Below are 27,874 nucleotides of genomic sequence, written 5' to 3'. Positions count from 1 at the left end.
CCTCTCTCTCAACCCTCTTGGTATTATTATCCTCCCTTTCCTTCTACCCTCACCCCCCAGCATTAACATCACTTTATCTTCCCTTTTCTCCACCCCTTGGTACCATCACCTTCTTCCTTTCCCTCCACATCCCCTGGTTTCATCACCTTCTTTTCCTTTACCCTGGCATCATCACCCTCCCTATCCCTCCACTTTTCTGGCATCACCACCACCACTTTCCTTCTCCCTCCATCCATATGGCGTCATCACCTTCTCTTCTCTTCTCTCTCCCTCTAACCTTCTGACATCACCTTCTCTTTCCTCTCTCCTAATATCACTTTCTTTCCTTCCCGCTCCCCAAACTCTCTCCCTTCACCCTCAGGCATAATCATCCTTTTAATCTTTCCTAGCATGAAGGAGCGCTAAAAGGATGGGGAGAGAAAACAAGACAAAGGGGAGGGGAAAGCAGAGGTAAGGAGCATCTGGGGCATACCTAGGAACTGCTGGGGTTTACTCACAGTCGGGTCGATACAGTACAGTGTGCTCCGGAGTGCACTGTTAACCCTCAATTGGACGCGCGTTTTCGATGGGCTAGTGTTACCCCTTATTCAGTAAGGGGCCGAAAAAGCGCGTCCAAACCCCCGAACCTAATAGCGCCCGCAACATGCAAATGCATGTTGATGGCCCTATTAGGTATTCCCGCGCGATTCAGAAAGGAAAATGTGCAGCCAAGGCGCACATTTTACTTTCAGAAATTAGCACCTAACCAAAGGTAGGCGCTAATTTCTTCGGGCACCGGGAAAGTGCACAGAAAAGCAGTAAAAACTGCTTTTCTGTGCACCCTCCGACTTAATATCATGGCGATATTAAGTCGGAGGTCCTGAAAGTTACCAAAGTACAAAAAAAAAAATTTGAAGTCGGCACGCCAGCAAAATTGAGCGTCGGCTGTCAAACCAGCTGACAGTCGCCGCTCCCGTCCAAAAGGAGGCGCTAGGGACGAGCTAGTGTCCCTAGCGCCTCCTTTTACCTGTTTTTACCTCCGGGACTAATTTCCATACTGTATCCGCGCCGGGAGAGCAGGCATTCGCCCGCTCTCCTGCGTTTTTACTGTATTGGCCTGTGTGAGATTAGTAAAGGGGGTTTATGGGAGTCAGAAATTTGCTCATCATTTTCTGGCGTGTATGATAGTGCTAGTGTATGTACCTTGCTGGCAAGCAGGCGCCATCAGTAGAAGGATTCTGGAAGAGAGGTGTGTTGATGTGATCTACTTTCAGGAACGGCTCAAGGGGGCATGCAGTGCCCTTTCTGGCCCTGTTCTATAAACGACTTCTCCCCTGGTCTCCAGCCTTGCTCCATCTTACCTTTTGGTATGGGTTGAGATGGAACTCTTCGTACAGACGTGTGGCAGTGACGGGGTTCAGAAGATATGGGCACATTTAGTGGAGTAGTTACATTTCTAAACGATGGACGATCCCTTATGCCTTGGTCATGTCATATTTTTGTTTTGTTTTGTTTTGTTTTTTCAGGTTATATTCATCACCAAAGAAAAGGTTGAGCCCATTGCAGAAATCCATTAGCCCACTAGTTTGGTGCAGGCAGGTGCTGGATTACCCAAGTCCTGAAATGGAATCCGCTAAAAAGTCTTTGATCCACAGGCTTGAGCAGACAATGTCAGGTGGGTGAATGCCTTAGCACATACATTACTTATTGATATGTATCTTTCTTTGGAGCCACCATACTTTTAATACTCTTATTCAGATCATTGGAAGTTCTCATCACTTCAAGTGCGGCTTAACATTTTCTCATGCTGGTGGGAGACTCTGTCATCGCTTGGATTTGTAGCTGATTTTAAATGAAGTTTTACAGCTGAACCCAAAACTTAAGAAAGCTTTAAAGCATCTATACAAAAATGTTTCACATCATTCCTTCACTTAACACTCCAGGGATCTGATGCCAGTCTTTTTGGGAGGAAAGTCCAATTACGACTATTGATGTGCATGTCACAAGGGGAAGGGAAATGCTTTGTATTTACAGGGATGGCTTCCACCATGAAACCTGTCTCTAGTCCAGGAATTTCTCCATGTGTCTGGCTTAGAGGATAGGAATTGTGGGTTGTGATAAGATCCTGAAAATTCAGGGATTGGGTAAGGAGTCGTCTTAAGAACACACCTTTTTACAATTTTCAAGAATTCTCATGTTCATCCATATTAGTGATTCGTCCCTTTTCGGAGGGCTTGGGATTTGTTTTCTTCCTGCTATTTTGGGCTCCCAGCTCAGGCCGAGCCAGCCTGTACTGAGCTGTGGCCCCATGAGCCTTCATTCACAACTACCTGGGGGTTTGCTTCTATATTTATAGCCCTCTTCTAATTCAACCCAGCCATCACAGGGATGGTCCTTGGCTGGCAGCCACAAACTACTGCTACTCCTAGGATCCAGCCACCATGGACTCCCAAGTCTGGTCACTAGGTCTTGCTACTGTGTGATAGTCCGCGGAGACTCCCTCCTCCCAAGGGTGGTGAATGCAGCAGGAAAAGCTGGGGAGCAGAAGCGGTGTTTTATTCTGAATGACATGTATTTTGAGTTTGGTTGACAAGCAGCGACAGCACACAGTCTGAATGTTCAAATAGATATTTCTTTATTGCTCCACCCAGTGCCTCTGCTACTTTTATACATAGAAACAAAGAACATGAGGACAGATAAGAGCATAAGGTCCATCCATTGTGCCCATCCATATCTCCTGCTCAGCTTTACAGTCTTCCTCTCCTTCAGAGATCCTGGCTCTTTCTTATTACGGTTTGCATCGCTCCTAGCTTTTCTGCAGTTTAGTACTATAAGCAGGGAGTGTTGTTTCTTCTGAATGCTTGTGGGGCCCACAAATCTTTCACAGTTAAAATAAAGCAGTTTTTCCAGCAGCCAAATCACTTATCTTTTGTTTCTAAGCTGTTCAGTTCTGTTTGTTACATGATCCTCCGCCAAGACCAGCAGGATGATCTAACTGGGCCGTTCCTGGGAAACTGAAGGAGTGTCAGCATTGGTTCTCAAGTGGCCTCTTAAGACAATGGAATTTCAATCAGTTTGTAATGTGACCGTTTTTCTGCACTTGCCTTCTGCCCTTAGAGCAGGGATAAGTTGTCATCTTTAATGATTTGTTCAAAGTGACTTTGTGTTCTAACAGTCTGGTGAGGTTGCCTGTTTAACGCAGTTCACTATTCCAAAGGCTCTTAAATGTTAGTGTGGTCCTTCTTGCAGTGACATCTTCTCTTCTTGTGTCACAGCCAGGACTTCTAGAAGTTCACCACAGATAAATATATGGATCTGTCTGTTAGTTTCCACCTTTATATTTGTATGAAAAACTATAGGACTTCATTTCGGTTGGAGACTTTGTTTTTCACATCAAAAGCCTTTGGGTTGACTGGTAGTTAATTGGATAAGAAATGGTTGGTGAGGTATATACCCTTCAAAAGAGCCTTCCAGTTGATATTTAGTATTAACGAGGATGTTAAAGTAATGGCGGCTGAATATTTGGTGATGCTGAATAGCTTTTGGTAACAGTCAGCAGGTTGGTGCCTGCCCGTGCCTCCTGTGATTTCAGGCAGAACGGAAGCAGGGATAGATACTGAACGATCCTCGCGGGGAAGCGTTACAGAAATTGAACTGTCCTGTTTGGCATGTTAACAGTTTTGTCTCTGGAGTAGCTCAGACTAGTGTTCGTGATCTCATGTACTTCAGCTATTACCTCTAAAATGCTAAACCTGTGCATTCCCAGACTATATGATTAGTGTTTTTCTTTTGTCTTAATGTATCAGCACTAGCTGGATTTCTCATAAGTACCTGCTTTTTTTTTTTTGCCACTTTGGATTCTTAATTTTGGGACTTTTATCCCTTTTATGAATATTATTTTTTTGTTTGCATTTCATATATATATATTTCAAGCTCACTCCAAAAATCTTGAAAACTCAAGCTAGGGCTTATTTTCGGGCAAACACAGTGTATATAAGCCCAATATATTGGTCGGCCCCTGTCACATGGTAGGAGCAATGGATGGCCCGTGCCTAACTGGAGCGATAAGTAGCAGGCAGTCGTCGGGTGTCAAGCAGTAAGAATGCAGTGGAGAAGCAGCGCATGGGCACACTGTTTAGGAGGACCCTAGAGGCTCCGCCCATCCATGCAGGATTTTACTGTTGTCCTGCCTAGCAGTTGCCTGTTGGGGGGGGGGGAGGGTTATAAATAGGACTACGCTACTTGACAAACATTCGGTCAGGTGGCGTGGCACCGCAGCAGAGCCTTCTCTCGCACTAAGGCTTCCCGGTGTGAGGTCCTTTTAGATTGTAAGCCTGGAGGTGGAAGGTGCTACAGTTTTCTGTTCTGTTCTCTTTCTTCTTGAGCATGTTGCGAATCTTATTCATGTGATCTTGTCTTTATACACTGGCATTTGGTGAATGCTAAGTATGGAAAACTTTTCCAATTTGATTTTTAATATGACAAAACCAACCCTGCTGCTGGAAATGATTTAGTTATGGTGCTATAAATAAAGCCCAAATGTTGAAACAATAAAAGGACCTCTTATGGGCTGCGCATACACAGGGTTTGGTTCTCTGCTCTGGCAGGTGCTTGTGTGGCCAGCCTGGGCTAGGAAAATTCCAGAAAAGTTTGGTGATGGGTGCAGGAGTATAGATTTGCTCTAATGTTTTGTGTCTTGTCTGTCTGTCACTGTGCAAACTGTGTATGCCACTGTGTAATGACTGTGTAATGACCTAAAGAAATTATCCACCTGGGTTAAATGACCCTTATAATTCAAAAATAATTCTGGGGAACTTCATCCAAGGCTACCACACGCCATCCAACGTGATACGAGTGCCTTTATATAATCATCGGTCATCCTAAGACCATTCTTGTCCAATACTTTTTTTTTTTTCTTTTTTTTAAATATAAATTTTGTTTGAATGCAAATAAAATGCCCAGTACTTAACTTGGCTTGATTTAACTCTTGGAAAAGTGAATCACGATTCATACGAAGCCCTTGCTTGTTGTGACATAGATCCAGTAGTACTGGAGCCCATAATGGAGGAAAACCATCTTTGAGGAAAATTCTTTCAAGAGGCAGATCTGCGTCAGAAGAAGCATGGGTTTTGTATGAATCATGATTCACTTTTCCAAGAGTTAAATCAAGCCAAGATAAGTATTGGGCATTTTATTTGCATTCAGACAAAAATAATAAAAAAATAAAAAGCATTGGATAAGAGTGGACTTAGGGTGACTGATTATATAAAGACACTTGTATCATTTAATATGGTGTGTGGTAGCCGTGACAAAGGTTCCCAGACTTGTCATTCCTTCATTTCCTAGTGTGTAGCAGATGGACTCAGGACCAATGGGTATAGTGTACTCCTGATAGCAGTTGGAGACGGATCAGATTTCAATCCGACATCAGCCCTAGTACATATACCCCTGCAGGAAGTGCAGCTCTTCAGTATTTTCTGTCTCCATAGCAGTTAGGGACTCTATGCATGCTTGCAGTGTTAGTCATTTTACCAAAGAAAACCAAAATAAGAAGAAATCTTACCTCTACAGACGAGCCCCGCTCTCCTGCAGTGACACCCATTGGGTCCCTCCCCCAGTTGAGAATTCCCGAGGTGATTTCCGCGATCCCTCAGAGGTAAGCCTCGGGAACCTAGCCCCCGACATCGGGTGAGGCTGAGAGGCAGCGGGTGCAACTTCGAGCGCGGCGGTGAACGTATTTTCCCTCTCCCCCCGCAGCCGGAGACCACCCGGAACGAGACCGCGAAGCGCCGAGACAAGGTAAGGTAGAAATCTATTTAAAAGTCTCCGGTCTCCGAAGCTTGAGGAGTCGCACAGGTCGCCAGCTGGCACCAGTGCTACTGGGTTGATTGCCCTAGCAGGGCTAGACCCTGGTCACATCTGAGGGTCTAGCCTTGCTAGGGCAGACCCTCCGAGGTGGTCGCCATATTGTCCACGTGGTCGCCGTCACCATTTTGATCTGTTCGCCGTTCCGATCCGTGCGCACAGAGGCGAGCCGTGCGCACAAATACCTTGTGCGCACAACGTCGCGCGCCCAAGTACAGTGCGCACAAGCGACGCGCATAGCCACATGCTTACTGTGACGGGCGCATAACTTCGATCTGTGCGCACAACAGCGCACACATCTCCCTGAGCGCGCACAACTTCGCACGGAGCGCACAACTGTATTTTATGCGCACAAGCCATGGCACCACCAGAAAAGAAACTCAAGGCTCAGGGCCTTTGCCCAGCATGCCGCATTAGAGCTGCACAGCATGAGGAGGCCACGGCCCTGTGTATACAGTGCGAAGAGGCTCTAGGGGATCCAACTCATGGCCCTACCCAGCCGGTACTGGGTTCCAGCCTCTTGAGCAGTACGCCGAGAGGCTGGAACCCAGGGAAGTGCCCAGGGAAGTGATCCCACCACCCAGAAGCCCCATCTTCGGGGACACGGTCAACTCGGATGAGGATTCAGAACCCCTGAAGGAAGGGGTACACCCTCCGGGGACAGGGCCCCACTGAACCATGAGATGCTTCTTCCCAAGGACGAGCTTCCAGACCTGGTCACACACATCTTAAAAGAACTTGCTATCCCGGGCACAAGTGCCTCGGGGGAACCTAAGACGAACCACCTACTAGAGGGACTCCGTCAGACCACCCGCCATTTCCCACTATTACAAGCCATCCAGCAACTAGGGATGCCCCGGAAACTACGTTCAAAGGGGGGGCGGGTTCTGGCAGCCATGTACCCTCTGGACCCAGCCGCCAAAGATCTCCTGGCATGTCCGAAAGTGGATGCCATTGTCTGTGCGGTCTCAAAGCGCACTACTATCCCGGTGGAGGGAGGAGCAGCCCTCAAGGATGCTCAAGACAGACATCTGGAATCTATCCTCAAACAGTCCTTTGACATTTCCGCTATGTCTTTACAGATTGCAGCCTGCTGTGCCGTGGTGACAAGCGCTTGCTTATCACAGACCAGGAACAACACTCCTGGGGAGGCCCTGGAACCAGCAGTATCATTCCTCGCGGACGCCGCTTCTGATCTGGTGCGCACCGCAGCTAGCAGAATGTCATCCGCCGTGGCAGCCAGAAGACAACTCTGGCTCCAAAACTGGTTGGTCGACATATGCTCCAAAAAGAGACTCACAAGGATGCCTTTCAAGGGAACACTCCTGTTCGGAAGCGAACTAGAGAAACTAGCCAACAAATGGGGCGAGTCCCCACTGCTGCAGCTACCAGAGGACAGGAATAAGAGAAACCAGTGATCCTTCTCCCGAACCTCCAGGGGCAGAGGATCACAGCGTTTCAACCCATATAGAAGCACATATCAAGCGGCCCGCCCCACAGGCCAAGCCAGTCTTTTCGGAACAAGCACAACAAAAGGGGAGCCAGCTCGGGCCCAGGCCCCAGCTGACCTGTCCAAAGGAAGAAGCCATAGGGGGCAGACTTGCCCTATTCTACCAAAGATGGGTCGAGATAACTTCGGACAAGTGGGTCCTATCCATCATTCGAGAGGGATATTACCTGGATTTCCGCCACCTCCCTCTGGACAAGTTTGTGGAATCCCCCTGCCACGACCCTTTCAAGAGAATGGCAGTGGAAGCTACACTGACCAGATTGCTAGCCTTAGAGGTTATAACACCGGTGCCTCTACAACAAATAAATACTGGACATTATTCCATCTATTTTATCGTCCCCAAGAAAGAAGGAACGTTCAGGCCCATCTTGGACATCAAGGCGGTCAACCGTCACCTGAAGATTCCTCGCTTCCGCATGGAAACCCTACACTCTGTAATAAGGGCGATACAACCAGGAGAGTTCCTTACATCCCTGGATCTGTCTGAAGCCTACCTACACATTCAGATCCATCAAGAGCATCAGCGTTTTCTACGCTTCTCGATCCTGGACCGTCACTACCAGTTCCGGGTACTACCATTCGGGTTAGCCACTGCACCCCGGATGTTCAGCAAGATCATAGTGGTGGTGGCAGCAACACTGAGGAAGGAAGGAATCCGCGTGCACCCTTATCTAGACGATTGGCTGATCAGGGCGAAATCCCCAGAGGAAAGCAACCAGGCAACCAACAGAGTCAAAACTCTACTGGAGAGCCTCGGGTGGGTAGTCAACACAAACAAGAGCTGCCTGCAGCCCTCCCAATCTCTAGAAACCTTGGGAGTCCGGTTCGACACCAAACAAGACAAGGTCATCCTGACACCAACAAAGAGAGCAAAACTGATAACCCAGTTACGAACCTTGTTGAGCGAATGTCGCCCCACAGCATGGGATTACCTATAAGTCCTCTGCCTCATGGCATCCACACTGGAAGTAGTGCCATGGGCACAAGCTCACATGAGACCCCTACAACGCTCACTTCTATCACAATGGAATCTACTGTCCCAGAACTACACCGTATGTCTTCAGCTTCTGGACAGAGTTCGGGCCCAACTACGATGGTGGCTACAAGAAGGCCATCTGAGCCAGGGAACGAGACTATCCTCACCAACCTGGATCCTGCTCACCACGGATGCCAGCCTACGAGGATGGGGAGCACACTGCCAGGAGCTAACTGCCCAAGGGCAATGGAACAAAGAAGAGTCGGGATGGTACATCAATCGCCTAGAGTCAGACTAGCCTGTCTACGGTTCGGTCACAGACTCCGAGACAAAGCGGTCAGAGTAATGCCGGACAATGCCACAACAGTGGCCTACATCAGGGAGGAACCAGAAGCCAACAGGTGTCTCTGGATATGGACCCCCTAATGTCATGTGAGGAAGCGAATCTTGAGATCTCGGCCATCCACATCGCCAGGAAAGGCAACGTCGCTGCGGATTACCTCAGCAGAGAAAGTCTAGACCCAGGAGAATGGAGGCTGTCGACCACAGTATTCCAATTGATAGTAAACCGTTGGGGAACACCAACCATGGACCTTCTGGCAAACCAGTCCAACGCCCAAGTGCCCAGTTTCTTCAGCCACAGGCGGGAACCCCAGTCCCAGGGAATCGATACCCTGGTACAGACCTGGCCACAGGAGACTCTGTTATATGCCTTTCCGCCGTGTCCCCTATTGGGCGCAATCATCTACAAGATAGAACACCACAGTGGACCAGTACTTCTAGTGGCCCCGGACTGGCCAAGAAGACCATGGTACGCAAACATGCGAAGACTGCTGACAGAGCAGGTCACGGAAGGGGGCTCCCTAACAGGGACCGATCCTCCATGAGGATCCAGCTCGATTCTCTTATGGTCTGGCCGTTGAGAAGACTCGTCTGAGGAAGAGCGGATACTCGGGGGCAGTAATTGACACCCTACTCCGAGCACGCAAGTTCTCCATATCCCTAACACACATAAGGATTTGGAGAGTATTCGAAGCCTGGTGCGAGGACCGCGACGACATACCACTCAGTCAAAATTCCTGCGATTTTGGAATTCCTGCAGAACGAACTACAGAAGGGATTGTCTCTCAACTCCATCAAGGTACAGGTGGCCATATTGTCATGCTACGGAACCAAGAGCGAGAGTGGCAGCATAGCCTCTCACCCGGATGTCTCCCGCTTTCTGAAAGGAGTCAAGCAGATCCGACCACCCCTAAAGTGGCCGGTGCCTATTTGGAACCTCAACCTGGTCCTAGATTTCCTAGCAGGAACCTCCTTCAGACCTCTCCGCGGCCTGCCTCTTTGACTATTAACATTGAAGACAGCCTTCCTGCTGGCAGTCTGTTCGGCCTGTTGTATATCCAAGCTACAAGCACTGTCCTGCCGAAAGCCGTTCCTCAGACTCACCCCGGGAACCATCCAGTTACACACAGTTCCGTCGTTCCTCCCCAAAATGGTGTCTCACTTCCATCTCAACCAAACCATCTCGCTATCATCGCCAGATAAGCATAAGTATTCAGAAGAGGCTCAAAGTCTACGCCATCTCAACGTCTGCAGACTCCTAGTCCGATACCTAGAAAGGTCGGAATCCGTACGAAAGACGGACCATCTATTCATCCTTCAAAGCGGGGGGAAGCAGCCTCGCGAGCAACCATAGCCCGCTGGATCAAAAAAGTCATCAAGGCAGCCTACGTAGAAGCAGGTAAGCCACCGCCTTTACAAGTCAAGGCCTATTCTACTAGAGCCCAGGCAGTGTCCTGGGCGGAAACCAAGATGCTGTCACCCGCCAAGATCTGCAGGGTGGCGACATGGTCCTCCATCCACACCTTCTCCAGGTTTTACCCGCCTGGATGTTCAGGCTCGGGAGGATACAGCATTTGCAAGGGCAGTACTAAGTGGGTCACGGGCAGCCTCCCACCCGGTTCGGGAGTAGCTTTTATACATCCCATTGGTTCTGAGTCAATTTGCTACATGCTAGGAAATGGAGAAATTACTTACCTGATAATTTTGTTTTCCTTAGTGTAGACAGATGGACTCAGCATCCCACCCACGGCTGCCGTTACTCATGGAATTCTCAGGGGACATCCCCGGGAGCGAGTGATTCCCGGGTAAGCCATGCTTTCCTCCAGCTAGGACACCCATCCTACCGGGTGTCGACGTTTCTCGGTTGAGGACACTGGCAGTCTCCAGCTATAACCAATTCAACCGGTTCAAATTAATTAAGTTAACCAAGTTATAAAGTTAATCAAGTTATTCAAATTATTCAGTCATACATATATCCACAATGCTTTTCGAGGAGAATACTGAAGAGCTGCACTTCCTGCAGGGGTATATGTACTAGGGCTGACGTCAGATTGAAATCTGATCCGTCTCCAACAGCTATCAGGAGTACTCTATACCCATTGGTCCTGAGTCCATCTGTCTACACTAAGGAAAACGAAATTTATCAGGTAAGTAATTTCTCCATTTGAGCCGTTCATTCAATATATAGTTAGCAGTAGGAATTACATCGAAGGAAGAGTCAATTAGTATTCCTAGGAGCTCTCTGTGGTTTGTAACCTATTTATGGACACAGAGGTTGAACAGAAACGCATGTGATAGCCTCAAAGGACTGTGAGAAAACACAAAGTACTGATATGAAATTAAGGGGAAACAAAGGAAAGCTCTTCATTTGCAAATTTGATCACCTCACTCGTCTTATCCCTTTCCAAATCATTTATAAATATATTGAAAAGCACGGGTCCAAGTACAGATCCCTGAGACACTCCACCGTTTAAGGTTTAACGGTTTTTATTGTTTTCAATCAAAGAACAAATAACAAGCCTGAGGTGGGTTTGTTTCTGAGCCCACCCCTGGCATACAATACAATCAGGGCAACAAACGACAAACCCCTCCCTCCCCAACCCCCCTGCCCCCCTAAAGTCTTCGGAAACAACGTCAGCAAGAAGTCTAATCGGCATTAAGTCTGTATAGTCCACATTGCTCACAGTGCACTAAAGGAATCCAGGTGTTGCTCGTTCAGGCATTTAGAAGCAAACTCCGAGTGCGATGTGGAAGTGATTGGTTGTACAGGTGCCACACTGAGAGAATTCGCCGTCTTGCGATAGGGGATTGCCGAGCCGTCATGTTCTCCATGATCATCATCGAATGGAAACCGTTCCGTCAGGCCCAGTAAGACGGGTCATCTGTTGCCCTCCATTTGGAGAGGATGATTCTTTTACCTACAATACAAGCCTTCGCCAGGAGCAAACGTGAGCCAAGATCTCTGATTCGAATCGGCGATATACAACCAAATAATAGCCACAAGGGGAGTCCACCGTTTAACTTTCTCCACTGAGAAAACTGACCATTTAATCCTACTCTTGTTTCCTGTCTGTTAACCAGTTTGCAGTCCACCAAAGAAATCACCTCCTAACCCATAACTTTTTAGTTCTAAGAAAACAAATCTTTTTTGAAAATTTTAAAATGATCCAAAATATGCTTAAAAAGAGCAGCATTCAATTCAAAACTCCTCAGAAAAAGAATATTTCCAAGACTAGACTTTTCCAGTCATGAAGGGCTTACATAGCTAGCTGCCCATGACAAAGCCCTGCCTCAGGGGAGAGTGTCTGGGTCAAGCCAGATGCACTTTCAGCTGGCAGTGCCGCACCTTTTTCTAGATATTTCACGTTCATGTTTTCAGAGAGATTTCTTCTGTTCCTGTTTCATTTGTTCATATAAGTGTTCAGGGCTGACAGACCACTTTTAGTATCCCTCATTACATCAAGGCAGTTCCTGGTCATTGTTTAAAGATGATACCCAGCATCTGCATTCAGGGCCTGTGATTTGCAAGGTTCCAGAAGGAGGCCTGGCGTGTGACCTGAAACCCTGGCAGTAAGCAGACTAAGAATGTTCTGCGGGGTGGGAGGAATAGAAAATAGGGGGACGAATCCACGGGTAGTTATGAATGAAGGCTCATGGTGCTAATCCCAGCCCTGATTCCTGAGCTGAAAACAGAGAAGCAAGAAGAAACTGCTGGGTCAAATTAAAAAAAAAAAGATAAAAATGCAGGGCAACAAAGGAGTTGCAGATATCTTGTTTCTTAGACTAACTTACTAAGTTTGTGGCAAGCTTTTAAGAGGTACACCCCTTCATCAGATCAGTGCAGAATGAGCCAGGGATAATGACTATACATGGAAATTGTTGGTTGGGATACATCGTGCTGTAATTCCCTTGGGGTAAAAGATCATTATTTCCATTGAAAAACTGTTTCATAGCTTCTGCATGAATTTTCTGTGTTTGGCTGACATTCTTACCAGTGTGTTTGTGGGATTCCCGGTTCATTGTTTCTCATCCACACCAAGTGAGCAATAAATATCTGGCCCATGGTCATTATTGCGACTGTGAAGGATTAATGGGGGGAAAAAAAAGGAGAAATTGTAGTCTACATGAAAAAACCTGCATTAGGGCTCGCCCCGTGCTGAGGTGAGGCACTCAAGCCAGGTGGGCAGCCTTTGTAGTGAAGGCAGATTGGCTACCTGCTGCAGGAGGGATACCCCAAAAGATGGGACTTCATTTGGCCTTAAGAGATGGATGACGAGAGAATCTTGCTTCTCAGCCGGTGCCTTTTTCCTCGCAGACTCCCTGATGTATGCTTTTCTCACTATTGCTGTCTGCTTCCTCGTCAACTTTACTTGTATCCCTTGCCTCTCTCTTCCTTCCACCCCCATCTTTTGAGCTTTCTCTGTTCCTGATCCTTTGAGCACATGGCCATTAGCACAGTGTCGGATGTGAGCCATATGGTGCTAGCAAGCCCCTGCATTCATACAGTGCTAGGATTCAGAGGAGCCAGCTTTTTTCAAGAATTACGATGGGGGCTAAACACAATATTGATTGGCTCCCTCCCCCACACTGCTTAATTATGGCAAGCAGGATTTAAAGGTATATAGTTGGGGCAGAGTTTGGTTGCTATGCTCTCGGGTTGGAACAATTGTGCTTTCCAGCCCTTCAGCAGCACTTAGCTGTTGATTGACCGCCGATAGAGTAAACATAAGCTAGACGACAGAAATGCATTCAGAAGCAGAATTTATGTTTGTTTGCATAGTGTACTACATGATATGCTTTTAAGAAGCAGTTACTTGGCACAAGCTTCTTTGGTTTCCTATGTGGTCATTTTGAGCTTGTTCCAATGCAGTTAAATAGCAAATATCTGTGATTGAGTGCCAACGAAAGCGGAGTTATGACTGTACTGGGCAGGGGCATCTGTGGAGAGGGGGGGATCAAATGGGGGTGATTGTTTTACGTCCCACACCTGTCAGCTTGAGGGCAGAGCCACACATCTATGTTCTGGGGCCCCCACCGTGACAGATTCATCCTGGGCCTCACAACTTCATAACACCAGCCCTAATACTGGGACCCTTGCTTAGTAGCCTTTCTCACCCCTGGACTTTGCTAAAATGTCTCCGAGCAGTCTTGTGATACTAGCCCCTAATCTGCTAGTTTCCAGAAAACTACTAAAAACGTGCAAACCAGGTGGGCAAAGCAATTATAGAAGAAAATAAGGACTCTGATATTGATGTTATCATCCATCTGGGGACCAATGACCTCACTAGAAATGGTGTCTCTAAACTACAGAAAGATTTCCAAAATCTAGGTAAGATTAGACAGTGGCAAAGATTATTGCTTTTTTCTGAAGACCTGTTCATGGAAAGGGAAAAGGCCATGCCATACAGATAATTTCAATTCTGGCTCAAAACCTGGTATAAGGATAGTGAGTGGTTTTGGATACATTGGAGGCTGGGGCCATGTATGGAAAAATAAAAGTTTATATGGAAAGGATGGCCTATATTTGTCTGTAGCAGGAAAGAGGATGCAAAGTGAAAAATTCAGATCGTACGTTTTCAGGTATTTAAACTAGGGAGTGAGGGTGGCAGGAGTTGGCCGGTGAAATTGGCATGTCACCCCCAAGCAATACAGAAAGTGGGAAGAGAAGGTAATAATATCAATCAGTTCAAAAAAGCAGAAATGGTAACTGGGAAGAGCAGCTGGAAAACTATGACCACAGATGCTCATAGTCTGAGAAATAAAATCCCGGACCTTCGGCCCTAATGGTGGAGGTGGACTTAGACATTGTTGCTGTTACAGAGACCTGGTTCACTGATTCTCTTGATTGGGACATGGCAGTCCAGACTATAACTTAAGGAAGGACAGAGTGGACAGAAATGGGAGAGGAGTAGCTCTTTCTATAAAAAAAAACCCAAAAACTATCCAAGCAACTGAATTGCAAGGGATGTGAGGTAGAGAAGAAGCATTATGGACCATCCTAAAAAAAGAAGATGGTGCGTCTATTTTTACTGGTGTGATCTGCAGGCCTCCGACTCAAACAGAAGAACTGGAAAGAGATCTGATCAAAGATATCCAAAAGGTAGGAAAGAAGGGAGGAGAGTTGTTTGCTGGAGATTTTAATCAGCTGGATGTGGATTGGAGCATGCCTTCTACGAAATCTACTAGAAGTAGAGAGATAGTGGATGCCCTTCAAAGGGTTCTGCTCAAACAAATTGTAATGGAACCCATGAGGGGGAGGGTGTGATGCTTTACCTAGTGCTTACTTATGGGAATAATGTCTCTAATGTTCGGGTAGAGGCTCACCTGATCACCAGTGATCATCAGATGGTATGGTTTGATAATCACGAATAGGAAACAGAGAAATCACGTGAAGACCCACGTTTTGAATTTCACAAAATTTGATTTGTCAAAATGGGGAAGAACCTGGAGGAAAAAATGGAAGACAGGGAGAAATTGGGTGAGGTGGATCAGTGGGCCAAATTAAAAGGAACTATTACAAAGGCCGATTCAGTACAGCGCGCTCCGATGGAGCGCACTGTTAACCCGCATTTGGCCACGCGTTTTCGACGCGCTATTACCCCTTACTGAAGGGGTAAGGGGTAATAGCGCGTCGAAAACGCACGGCCACCCCCCCCCCCCCCCCGAAACTAATAGTGCCCACAACATGCAAATGCATGTTGATGACCCTATTAGTTATTCCCGCGCAATTCAGAAAGTAAAATGTGCAGCCAAGCCACACATTTTACTTTCAGAAATTAGCGCCTACCCAAAGGTAGGCGTTAATTTCTGCCGGCACCGGGAAAGTATACAGAAAAGCAGTAAAAACTGCTTTTCTGTACACCCTCTGACTTAATATCATGGCGATATTAAGTTGGAGGTCCCAAAAGTAAAAAAATAACTAAAAATAAAAAAAATAAATAAATTTTAAATCAGCTCGCGGGTTGAAAACCGGACGCTCAATTTTGCCGGCGTCCGGTTTCCAATCCCATGGCTCTCAGCAGGTTTGAGAACCAACGCCAGCAAAATTGAGCATCGGCTGTCAAACACACTGACAGCCGCCGCTCCTGTCAAAAAAGAGGCACTAGGGACGTGCTAGTGTCCCTAGCGCCTCTTTTTACCGCGGGCCTTAATTTGAATTTTTTTTTTTTTTTTTTACTGAATCGCGCGCACAGGAGAATGGCCTGTGCGTGTGCCGGGAGAGCGGGCACTCGCCCCGCTCTCCCGCGACTTTTACTGTATCGGCCTGTATGTTAGAAAAGTAGACGCGTAAGAGGAAAAAGAAACCAATCTGTTTCTCAAAGGAGGTGGCTGAAAAAATAAAGGCAAAAAGAACAGCATTAAAGAAGTGTAAAGGAACCCAAAAAGAGGAACACTGGGAAGAGAATACCTGGTGAAACTGAGGGAGGCGAAGAAAGAAATTAGGAAAGCAAAAGGTTTAGTGGAAGAAAAGATTTCCAAAGAGGTAAAATGAGGTGACAAAACATTTTTCAGATATATTGGAGAAAGAAGGGAGGCCAAGTAGTATTGTGAAATTGAAAGGCGACAAAGAGCAATTTATGGAGAGAGATGAAGAAATGGTGAAAAAATTAAACAAATACTTAAGCTTGGTGTTAACTGAAGAAGACTCTGGAGAAGGACTGTTGCTAGTTGACAAGACCGTACATGGGGATGGGGTGGACAAAACTCAATTTACAGAAGGGAATATTTGGGAAGAGCTAAGAAGACTAAAAGTGGACAAAGCCATTGGGGCCAGATGAAGTACATCCCAGGATATTGAGGGAGCTCAAAGATGTGCTAGCGGATCCGCTGAAAGACCTGTTCAATAGATCCCTGGAAACAGGAGTGGTGCTGCAGGATTGGAGAAGAACGGTTATGGTCCTGCTTTACAAGAGTGGAAGTAGAGAGGAGGCTGGAAACTACAGGATGTTTTGTCTCACTTAGGTGGTGGAGAAAATTAATGGAGACTCTGCTGAAAGAAAGGATAAAGAACTATCTACAATCCAGGTAGGTAGCTGGACCTGAGGCAACATGGATTCACCAGAGGAAGGACCTATCAGACAAATATGATTGATTTTTTATTTTGATTGATTGACTAAAGAATTGGATCAAGGAAGAGTGCTTGACGTGATCTATTGGATTTCAGCAAAGCCTTGGATACAGTCCTGCAAAGGAGGTTTTTGAATAAAATGAGAAGCTTGGGTGAGAGCTAAGGTGGTGGCGTGGATTTCAAACTGCTTGTCTGATAGGAGACAGTGTGCAATGGTAAATGGACCTACTCTGAAGAGAGAACCATGTTAAGTGGAGTGCCACATGGATTGTTGTTGGGACTGGTTCTGTTCAATATCTTTTGTGAGCGACATTTCAGAAGGGATGGAAGGTAACGTTTGTCTATTTGTGGATGATATGAAGCTCTGCAACAGAGTAGTCATGCCTGAAGGAGTAAAGAGAATGAAAAGAGATTTAAGAAAGCTTGAAGAGTGGTCAGTTTGGCAGCTGGGATTCAATGCCAAGAAGTGCAGAGTCATGCATCTGAGATGTGGTAATGCAAACAAGCTGTAGGTGATGGGGAGGGGTTGAAAGACTGATGTGTACAGACCAAGAGAGGGATCTTGGGGTGATAGTGTCTGGTGATCTGAAGATGGCAAAGCAGTGTGACAGGGCAGTAGCTAAAGCCAGAAAAATGCTGGACTACATAGAGAGAGGAATAACCAGTAAGAAAAAGGAGGTGATAATGCCTTTGTTACAGGTACTTGGTGAGGCCTCACCTGGAGTACTGTGTTAAGTTCTGGAGACCATATCTCAAAAAGGATAGAGACAGGATGGAGGCGGTCCAGAGAAGGGTGGCCAAAATGGGGTGGGGTCTCCATTGGAAGACTTACGAGGAGAGGCTGAAGGATCTATATAAATATGTATACCCTGGAAGAGAGGAGGTGCAAGGAAGATATGATACAGATCTTCATATAACTGAAAGATTTTAATGATGCATAAACTTCAAACCTTTTCAACTGGAAAGGAAACAGTAAAATTAGGGGGCTCAAAGTGAAACTCTGGGGGGATGTTTCAGAACCAACGTCAGGAAATATTTCTTCATAGAGAGAGAGTGGGTGGATGCCTGGAATACCTTTTCAGAGGAGGTGGTGAAGACGAAAGCAGTTAAAGAATTCAAAGGGGCATGGGATAAACACTGTGGATCCCTAAAGGCTAGAGGATGGAAATGCAGAAAAGAGTGCATGGGGGTAACCCACTCTGTGCAGCGATTACTACCCTTAACCAATCAGCCTTGATGCTTTTGACATAACTGTTGTGTCGACAGTGGGGGGAGGGGGATTTGGATTCAGATAATAACCAATGAGGGCCCCTGGTAAACATTGGGATAACCTGCATGGAGCGGCAGTTACTTACCTTAACAGAAGAAATGGATAAAGGTGAGCCAGGTGATACACTATTTCTGAATTTCCAGAAATCATTTGACAAAGTCATGGTATAGGGGAAGTGTCCTACTGTGGGTTGGGAACTGGTTAAAAGATTAAAAAAACCTGAACAGATTAGGGCTAAATGGTACATTTTCCCAATGGAGAAAGGTGAATAGTGGAGTGCCTCCGGAATCTGTTCTGGGGCCACTACTTTTTAATATATTTATAAATGACCTGAAAATGGGAATGAGTGAGGTGATCACATTTGCTGGAATTTATTCAAAGTTGTTAAATCATAATTTTAAATTTCATCTGCCATTTGGATGCCCATTCTTCCAGTCTCGCAAAGTCCTCTTGCAATTTATCCCAAACCACATGTAATTTAACTATGCTGAATAATTGTCATCTGCAAATTTGATCACCTAACTTCATCATATCCTTTTCTAGAACATTAATAAATATATTGAAGAGCACCGGTCCAAGTACAGATCCCTGAGGCACTCCACTGTTTACCCTTTTCCACTGAGAAAATTGACCATTTAATCCTACTCTCTGTTTCATGTCTTTTAATCAGTTTGCAATCCATGAAAGGACATCGCCTCCTATCCCATGATTTTTTAGTTTTTTAGAAGCCTCTCATGAGGGACTTTGTGAAACGCCGTCTGAAAATCCAAATACACTACATCTCCAGGTTCACCTTTCTCCACATGTTTATTAACCCCTTCTAAAAAAAAAAAAAGTAGCACATTTGTGAGGTAAGACTTCCTTTGGGTAATCCATGCTTGCTGTATTCCAGTAAACCATATCTATCTATATGTTCTGTGATTTTGTTGTTTAGAATAGTTTCAACTATTTTCCCAAGCACTGAAGTTGGACTCGCCAGTCTATAGTTTCCCGGATCACCCCTGGAGCCCTTTTTAAATTTCAGGGTTATATTGGCTACATTCTAGTCTTCAGGTACAATGGACGATTTTAATGATAGGTTACAAACTTTTACTTTTAGATCTGAAATTTAATTTTTTAATTCTTTCAGAACCCTGGGGTGTTGCGTTTTTGCCTTTACGGCCAACTTCTTTTCAAATTCTTTTCTAGCCAGTCTTATCAATGTTTTACATTTAACTTGCCAATTTCTTATGCTTTTTTCCTCTCTTCTTCAATTTTTGAAGGAACAACTTTTAGCTAAAATAGTCTTTCAGCTCACCTTTTTAACCATAGCTAACATCGTTTGGCCTTCCTTCCACCTTTTTTAATGTGTGGAATACATCTGGATTGCACTTCTGAGACGGTATTTTTTAAACAGTGTTCACCCCTGTTTTACACTCTTAACCTTTGCAGCTGTGCCTTTCTGTTTTTTTTCTATTTTACTCATTTTATCAGAGTTTCCCTTTTGAAAGTTTTGTGTTATAGCTGTAGGTTTACATATCGTTCCCCTTCCAGTCATTAGTTCAGATTTCATCATGTTATGATCTGCTGCCAAGTGGCCCTAGCACTGTTGGGCCTCTCACAAAATCTTGTGTTCTACACACACAGATTCTACTGTGCATTTAGTCTCTTGTATGATTGTTATCCTGTTGGATTCTATGCGCTACCCACATTCCCGCCACACCAAGTTGATCTTCTCTATCATTGCGATATAATTTGTACCCCGTTATAGCACTGTCCCATTGGTGGTTGTTCTTCCACCAGATCTCTGAAATGCCAGTTATGTCTAATCATTCACTGCTATACACTGTAACTCTCCCATCTTACTTCTTAGACTTCTGGCATTGGCATACAGACTTTTGAAAGGGTGGGGGTTTTTTTGTTAGTATTAAAAACCCTCTTTTCAGTTGATTGGGATATTTTGGAATCCTTTAGTTCAGGTGATTCTTTACTTATAGGAACATGGACTGCTTTTGCTTTTATTGGAACCTCTGTTGGGATGCCCAACCTCTCCTATTTCATTAGTTTCCTTTGAAGATACTTCTCTCTGAGCCATGCACTGCTGAGCGGCTGTCTGCTTTTCCCTAAACTGCTCTATCTCCTTTTTAAAAGTTAGCGACAGCAGCCTGTCAGAAAAGACTCCCCACTTTCCCAAAAGGCTGCCCAGGTTCTTATAAAACTGAATCCCTCTTCCCTGCACCATTGTCTCATCTATGAGACTCTGGTGCGCTGCCTGCCTCTGGGGACCTGCACATGGAACAGGGAGCATTTCAGAGAATGTTACCATGGAGGTTCTGGATTTCAACTTTCTACCTCAAAGGCTAAATTTGGCTTCCAGAATCACCCTCCCACATTTTCCTATGTTGGTTCCCACATGTATAACGATAGCTGGATCCTCTCCAGCACTGTCTAGAATCCAACATAGGTGACTCATGAAGTCTGCAAACTTCGCATCAGGTAGGCAAGTTACCAGGCGGTCCTCACGTCCACCATCCACCCAGCTATCTATATTTCTAATAATCGAATCACCAGCAATGATGGCTGGCCTAACCCTTTCCTCCTGGATAGTAGCCCTGGGTGTTGGTGTAAGAGGACAATGCATCGTTGATAATATGTTGATAATTTGAAATCTTCTGCTCAGTGTGCAGGAGCAGCCAAGAAATCAAATAGAATGTTAGGAATTATTAAGAACGGAATGGAGAATAAAACAGAGAATATCATAAGGCCTCTGTATTGCTCCTTGGTGCAACCTCATCTTGAGTATTCTGTGTAATTCTGGTCACCTTATCTGAAAAAAGATATAGCAGAATTAGAAAAGATATAGAGAAGGGCAACCAAAATGATAAAGGGGAGGAAACGATTCCCCTATGAGGAAAGAGTAGAGGTTAGCACTCATCCTATAGAAGAGTCGGCTGAGGGGAAATATGGTAGAGGTTTATAAAAAAAAAAAAGAGTGGCGTGGAATGAGTAAACGTTAATCAGTTGTTTACTCTTTCAAAGAGTACCAAGACTAGGGGACACAAGGAAGTTTCTAGGTGATACCTTTAAAACTAATAAGAAACTTGTTTTTACTCTATGGATAATTAAGCTCTGGAATTTGTTGTCTGAGAATGTGGTGAAAGCTATTGGTGTAGCTGCATTTAAAAAAGGTTTGGGCAAGTTGCTAGAGGAAAAGTCCATAAACCATTATTAAGGTGAAGTTGCAGTAATCCACTCCTTATCCCTGAGTAAGCAGCATGGTATCTATCCCTTGGAATCCTGCCAGGTACTTGTAATCTGGATTGGTCACTGTTTGAAACAGGGTACTGGGCTTGATGGACCTTTGGTCTGACCCAGTATGGCAAATCTTATGTACTTATGAATAGGGATAACTACCTTTACCAATAAGTCTTTATGCTTTTGATGCAACTGCAATATCGCTCTCTGCTTGAGGGGGCAGGGGTCAGGTGGAGGAAAGGAGAATTGGATTCAGACAACACCCAACATGGGCCCTAATCTTTATGATCTGGGTTACTGATCCACAAACATAAGGGAAAAAGCACAAGACTGCTGTTACAGCCAAGTCTAAAAGCAATACAAGTTAAACAGCATTGTCTGAATTTTCAAGAAGGCTCCTCAACCAGTAAAAATGTCGCTAGCAGTAATTTTTTACGAGTTTGACAGTTGCTTGGTTTTGACTGTAAATATTACTACCCTTATCATAAGGCTTGGGGTAACTGCACGGACTACCCATAAGAAGTAACCTGCACGGCAGATACTACCGTAAGAAGCTTGCTTGGCAGACTGGATGGACCATTTTGTCCTTTATTGCCATCATTACTATGTTGCTATGGCTCTTTGTGGCAGCTTTTGGGCCCCACACCTAAGTTGGTCTATTACTCAAGCCTTGCTCACTGTTCATTAAAATACAGCAGGAGATCGATTCTTTAAGAGACTGCTGAACATGAGGGATGTGCATTCATTGACATTTGTGCATCCATTTGTTCAATTCGTTTCATTGCTAAGCACGTATATAATGCATGGACGAATGTGCGCACAAAATGAATGGTGAGTGTAATGTTCATTGGGCACCCACATAGGCTTACACCATTCATTCAGGCCGATACAATAAAGACATGAGTTAAACAGGCACTCAGTGTTGAGCGCCTGCTTTCCTAACATGCGCCCAGCCTCCTCTTCTGGGCATGATACAATATGTAAGTGAGGGGTCACGCTGAAAAGGAGGCGCTAGGGACAGTTGCACACCCTTAGCGCCTCCTTGGCAGCAGACACCCAGGAGAGGTGGCTGTCAGCGGGTTAGGAAAAGGACGCTGAATTTTACAAGTATCTGTTTTCCTAACCTGTTTACAGCCAGGCATTCATTTTTTAGCGTAAAAATGTGCAGATCAGGCGCTCATTTTTTTTTTTGTGTCTGGGGCAAATAGTTAATAGCCTCATCGACATATATTTGCTTTTGATGGGCGCTATTAATTTCGGGGGTGTTGGAAGCGAGTTTTGAACACGCTAAACCCCATATGGTATAAGGGGTTGTGGAAGTGCGTCCAACCACAGATTAAACAGTGCGCTCAGCTGAGCGCACTGTATTGTATCGGCCTGTAAGTGCATAAGATCGTCCATTCGTTAGATACGCACTTAGTGGCGAAACGAATGGACACACGAATGCACATCCCTGTTGAACATGCATATGGAATCATCCTTGCATACTAAATTTGTAAAGTAAGGGCAAAGCCAAAAGGATAATGGGAGTGAGAGTTCACACTCAGTTCAAAGTAAAAGTAGGAGTGCAATAAATATAACTGTCCTCTAGAAAAATCAATTGTGCATTTTCAAATCGATTGCAATTTTTATTCAACAAGGCAGCTCCTGAATCTTATATATTCACGTTCAAATATAAGTGTCCCCTGACATGGACACTATGTTTTGTCCAAAAGGCTGGGTGAGGAGAGATTGTACAGGCTGTAGGTCAACCACTTTTACATGTACATTTAATGTACATGTTGAATAAAAATTGCACTTGATTTGAAACTACACAATTGATTTTTTTTCAGAGGAGCATTATATTTACCGCACTCCTTCTACTTATACTAAAACTATAGCCATGTGCTTGTTAAATTGTACTTCATGGTGCCTTTCTTTATTGCTCTACCTCAGGGTCTTAGCCCCTTGTATGTCTTTGATATAATTTCTCTGATTTATTTTGATGTCCCTGGAATGACCACTGCGCTTTTTATTTACTTGAGATACTAAGAATGTAAATGTTGACCTGCCATAACAAGCATTGAGCTCTGTATTTGGAAAAGCACAAAATCAATGAACACTGATGTGCTTTGTAGGGAGTATTAGGAGCCCATTCTGAGGTTGGCTGTGGGAACAGAGAAGACTTTTGGGAGGACCAATTAAAGGAAATTGCTCACAAACTACAAACCCTCCACTGATTGTTTGTTTTTGTTTTTTTTCATTTTAATTGGGCACATAGTGACCATGAGGGCTGCACAGGTCTTACTGTGTGAGAAAGCTGCCAAATAGATCAGTACAGATAGTACTCCTGAGGAATTCTGCTTGCTGTATTTAATAAATAATAATATAAGATAATTATTGTTTTTGCGTAGTAATTCATTTAAAATTAAAATGAGAATAGTTTTACTCAGAAATGCCAAATGTTTAGTTCTTTGGTTCAGTCTTCCCTCTGGGGAGCAGTAATAGTGTACCATCACCAGGACTTCTGGTTTTTAGTGATTTTACTTCAGCACGCCATGGAGTCCACAGCAGCTCCACGTAGCAGGCACCGATGACTTCTTGAAGCTGCGGATACTTTTGGCAACATAGTGATGTCTGTAGTTTTTGAAACCAGTGTCAGCAGTACTGCCTGCTGCTCCTCTTGGCCTCTGTGGATTGCCAAATTAAAACCTCTGGAAACCAGAAGCCCTAATAATTTACAGGCCGATACAGTACAGTGCGCTCCGGAGCGCATTGTTAGCCGGCATTTGGACGCGCGTTTTTGACGCGCTAGCTTTACCCCTTATTCAATAAGGGGTAATAGCGCATCCAAAACGCACATTCACCCCCCCCCCCCCCCCCGAACCTAATAGCGCCTGCAACATGCAAATGCATGTTGATGGCCCTATTAGGTATTCCCACGCGATTCAGTAAGTAAAATGTGCCGGCAAGCCGCACATTTTACTTTCAGAAATTAGTGCCTACCCAAAGGTAGGCGCTGATTTCTCCGGGCACCGGGAAAGTGCACAGAAAAGCTTTTCTGTGCACCCTCTGACTTAATATCATGGCGATATTAAGTCAGAGGTCCTGAAAGTTTAAAAAAAAAAAAAAAATTAGGCCCACGGGTTGAAAATCGGACGCTAAATTTTGCCGACGTCCGGTTTCCGAACCCGTGGCTGTCAGCGGGCTCGAGAACCGACGCCGGCAAAATTGAGCGTCGGCTGTCAAACCCGCTGACAGCCGCCGCTCCTGTCCGAAAAGAGGCACTAGGGACACGCTAGTGTCCCTAGCGCCTCTTTTTACTGCCGGGCCTAATTTAAATACATTTATTTACTGTATCACGCGCACAGGAGAGCGGGCACTTGCCCGCTCTCCCGCGTTTTTTACTGTATCGGCCTGTTAGTAATTTTCATATTATAAATTGTAACGTAGTAGGAAGAATCCTTACAATGTGACCGACTGTCTTACTCCTGGCAGAACTCTGTACAACTAAGCAATTCAGAATCTTCCCCTTACAGAATTTACCTATCCCCCACAGAATTTCTGAAGAGCCGGCAGGCATAAGCATGGCAATGGAAACAGCTGGCTCTGTGAGCCAGTGTAGCTGTAGCTACCCCGAACGGCAAGCTGGGAGCCTGAGGCAGGACGAGGAACTGGCACTGTCTTCGTCCTGCAGCAAGTGGCTCTGACTGGGAGCCACCCGGTGCCTGAACACTTAGAAGCCTGAGAAACAGCGCAGGACTTCAGACACCACATGGTTCTAGAAGAGGACCGTTGTGCCAGGTTCTGGAGGCGAGGAGGAGACGGAAGGAGAGGGGCAAATAGAGGGAAGTAGAAGTATGTGAGGGGATGAGCTGAGATGGAATGTTTGGGGGAACACTTGTCAAATTTTGTTTGTTTTGGGAAGCCCCCATTTTGTGAATCTTCCGCTGCAGTACTCTCCCTGCCCATGCACGCATACAGAAACCATAATGTGTCAGCAGATAAGGACCTATGAGGCTCATCTGTATGCCTAATTCACTTTCTGGTGCAATGCTATAGACCACAGGTCATCTATGGTCTTTCCTTTAGTTCACTGCAAATAAGGGTCTGGGCTTTACCACGCTTTCTTAAACTCCCTCACCATTTTTGCCTGCATCCACTCCTAATTGTAGTGTGGCTTTAAAATAGGCCAGACTTCATAATGCAAGCAAGTATAGTTCTATTTTTACTGAAAACACACTCCCAGGTGGACATGTTTTGGGATGTGCAAAGGGCACACCCATTAAGGTTGAATTACATCTTGAAGAGAGCAAAACAGGAAAATTGACAGCTTAATAGAGCGGGTGGTAACCTAGCACCTCCACCCTCTGTTCAGAAGACTGTTACCTTTAGTAACTGATGAATGGTAGAAGTGCCATTCATCACAAACTGGCCGATGCAGTAATCTGTTAAACTGTGCACTGGATTGCAATGTACAGCTTTAACGCTCAAATTATAAATGTGTTTTTAACTCCGATGCAGTAAACAAAAGCTATGCAAATCCATTGAAAGTTTAAAAAAAGTGCATTCAGTCTAACCCGAGAAAGGGGAAGGGGCATCTATGACAGGCTGATGCAATCCCATTAACTGCCGCTGTCACTTATCTGGATAAGAATAAAGTTATCCATGTAAGATGGCAGTAAGCCCGATAAATCTAGTCTTCTTTATTTTATTTTTTTTTTCCATTAGGGTTTTAAGCGCATGGACAGCAGCTCTGGAAACTTAATTCCATCTCTGATCCAGGAGTTCAGTTTCCAGCACACCTCTGCATTGGGGGAGTATGCTTATTTCCTTCCTCATTTGCATGCGATTTGCATGCGAGGGTGCTAAATAATACTCCCATTTTAGAATGCATATTTTGTGAGCGTAAAACTCCTGCTTTATGCTCTGCTGGTAAAACTGCATTGCTCTAAATGCACCTCTGCAACACCTTTAAAGTGATAAGATTGAGCAGTAATATCAGAAAATAATACTTTCCTGAAAGATTTCAAGACACTAATCTCAAAAGATTAGGCTGATGCTTTTCTTGCACACATGGTGTTCATATTTGGATATACCAGGGGTCACAACCTGTGGCAGGTCACTGAATAGCACCTGAGAGGAGACTCTTGTCACCGATGCAACGGCAACTCTGAGCCGGCAGGCATGGTGCAGCTGCCACAGCTCTAGCCTCAGGCCTAACATGTTGTTTGTTGGTGGCCCTCGCGGGACCAAAGGAGAAGCAGAGGCAGATAGTGGGAAGCTAACTGTACCAATCGCTGCTGTTGGGGGGAGAGGTTAGCATTGGAAAAGAGGCTGTGGATTGTGCAGGCCCAAGCAGCTTGAGGAGTCTGTGCCATGTGAGAAAGGTCAGCTGCAGCCAGCATTGGTGTCTGCGGGATTCCCATCAAGGAGGACTGGCCAGGAGAGGGACGGAGTGTGCTTGAGAAGAAGCAGGGTATTTTCATTTGAGAGAGAAGAGAGAGAGATTGCTCCCATTGCCTGCAAGAGAGCATGTATGTGTGTGTGAGAGAGAAGAGAGAGTTTATGTGCATCTTCCTCCACTCCAACTAATTTCACAATCTCAGGGTGACTGGAAATCAGAAGTTTCCAGATATGTGGAGAAGAGGGGTGGGGAGAGGTTTATAAATTTTAATTATTGGATGTTCTATTTGTCAGCTATTTTGAAATATATTTATTCTTTTTTATTGGTGTGGTTTTATTAGAATGATTGTTTTTTGTTTTATGGGACATGATGGTTCTATTTTATTTTATTTATTTATTTATTTATTAATACGGGTTTTTTATATACCGGGGCACGTAAGTAACATCACCTCGGTTTACATTCAAACATTAATTCAGCATATTGCTTTACATTATAACATTAAAAACTGAAAGAATACAAATCCATGTAAAAACTTTGTATAACGAAAATAAATATCAGAATATGAGTGCTGTGGATTAAACTAGAACGCAAAGCAAAGGACCCAGTTCAGGCATAGTAGGCTTTTTTGTATAGCCAGGTTTTTAAGTTTTGTTTAAATTTTTTGTAGCAATCTTCCTACAATTTTTACATTGTAGCACTGCGTACAGAGTTTGGCTTGTTGCGGTTTCCAATTTTGCTTGTTTCTAATTTATACTATTTTATGGTCACCTTTGTTCTGTATTTGGTGAGGTTCTGCTTGTGTGATGAAGATGAGATATTCTGCTAATTAGCATGTAGTTTCTTAGGTAGGGAGCTATAGCAGCCTGGCCTGTTCTGTATCCCTAATAGGGAGCGTATTGGTGAGGAGGGGGAAGGGATGAAAGGCATTTCTGTCCTTTACTTGAGGAAAAACATAGCTTCAGTCATTTTTACATAACTCTTGAATATTTTAACTGAAAATTAATGTAAATTAATATTCAAGAGTTGTGTGAAAGGAATTTGGCAGATCAGGGTGCCAACTGCCTTGTGGCACTTGAGGACCAGAGTTATTTAAATCTTGGCACACCACTTCAAAAGTTTGTCTACTCTAGGTATATTCAGTTAGCTTGTTTATTAGTGGGAAAACATGTTTTTGGTTTTAAAAAAAGACACCTGAGTAAAAAGGACAACTAGTCTGATTGTCAGCCTGGTAAATAAATGTACTG

At 44.8% G+C, this 27,874-nt stretch overlaps 1 protein-coding gene across 2 annotated transcripts in view; it reads left to right on the top strand.

Moving 5' to 3' along the window:
- SLAIN2 (SLAIN motif family member 2) overlaps nt 1-27,874 on the top strand; it is a 123,803-nt gene that overhangs the window by 18,282 nt on the left and 77,647 nt on the right. For both annotated transcript variants that reach the window (XM_029588078.1, XM_029588089.1), the window contains exon 2: nt 1,506-1,654. In XM_029588078.1, the coding sequence (XP_029443938.1) occupies nt 1,506-1,654 (149 nt within the window). The remainder of the gene's footprint in view (nt 1-1,505; nt 1,655-27,874) is intronic.

The sequence above is a fragment of the Rhinatrema bivittatum genome, chromosome 1, assembly GCF_901001135.1.
Source record: "Rhinatrema bivittatum chromosome 1, aRhiBiv1.1, whole genome shotgun sequence".
Classification (NCBI taxonomy): domain Eukaryota; kingdom Metazoa; phylum Chordata; class Amphibia; order Gymnophiona; family Rhinatrematidae; genus Rhinatrema; species Rhinatrema bivittatum.
This window is presented reverse-complemented; position numbering and strand designations above follow the sequence as displayed.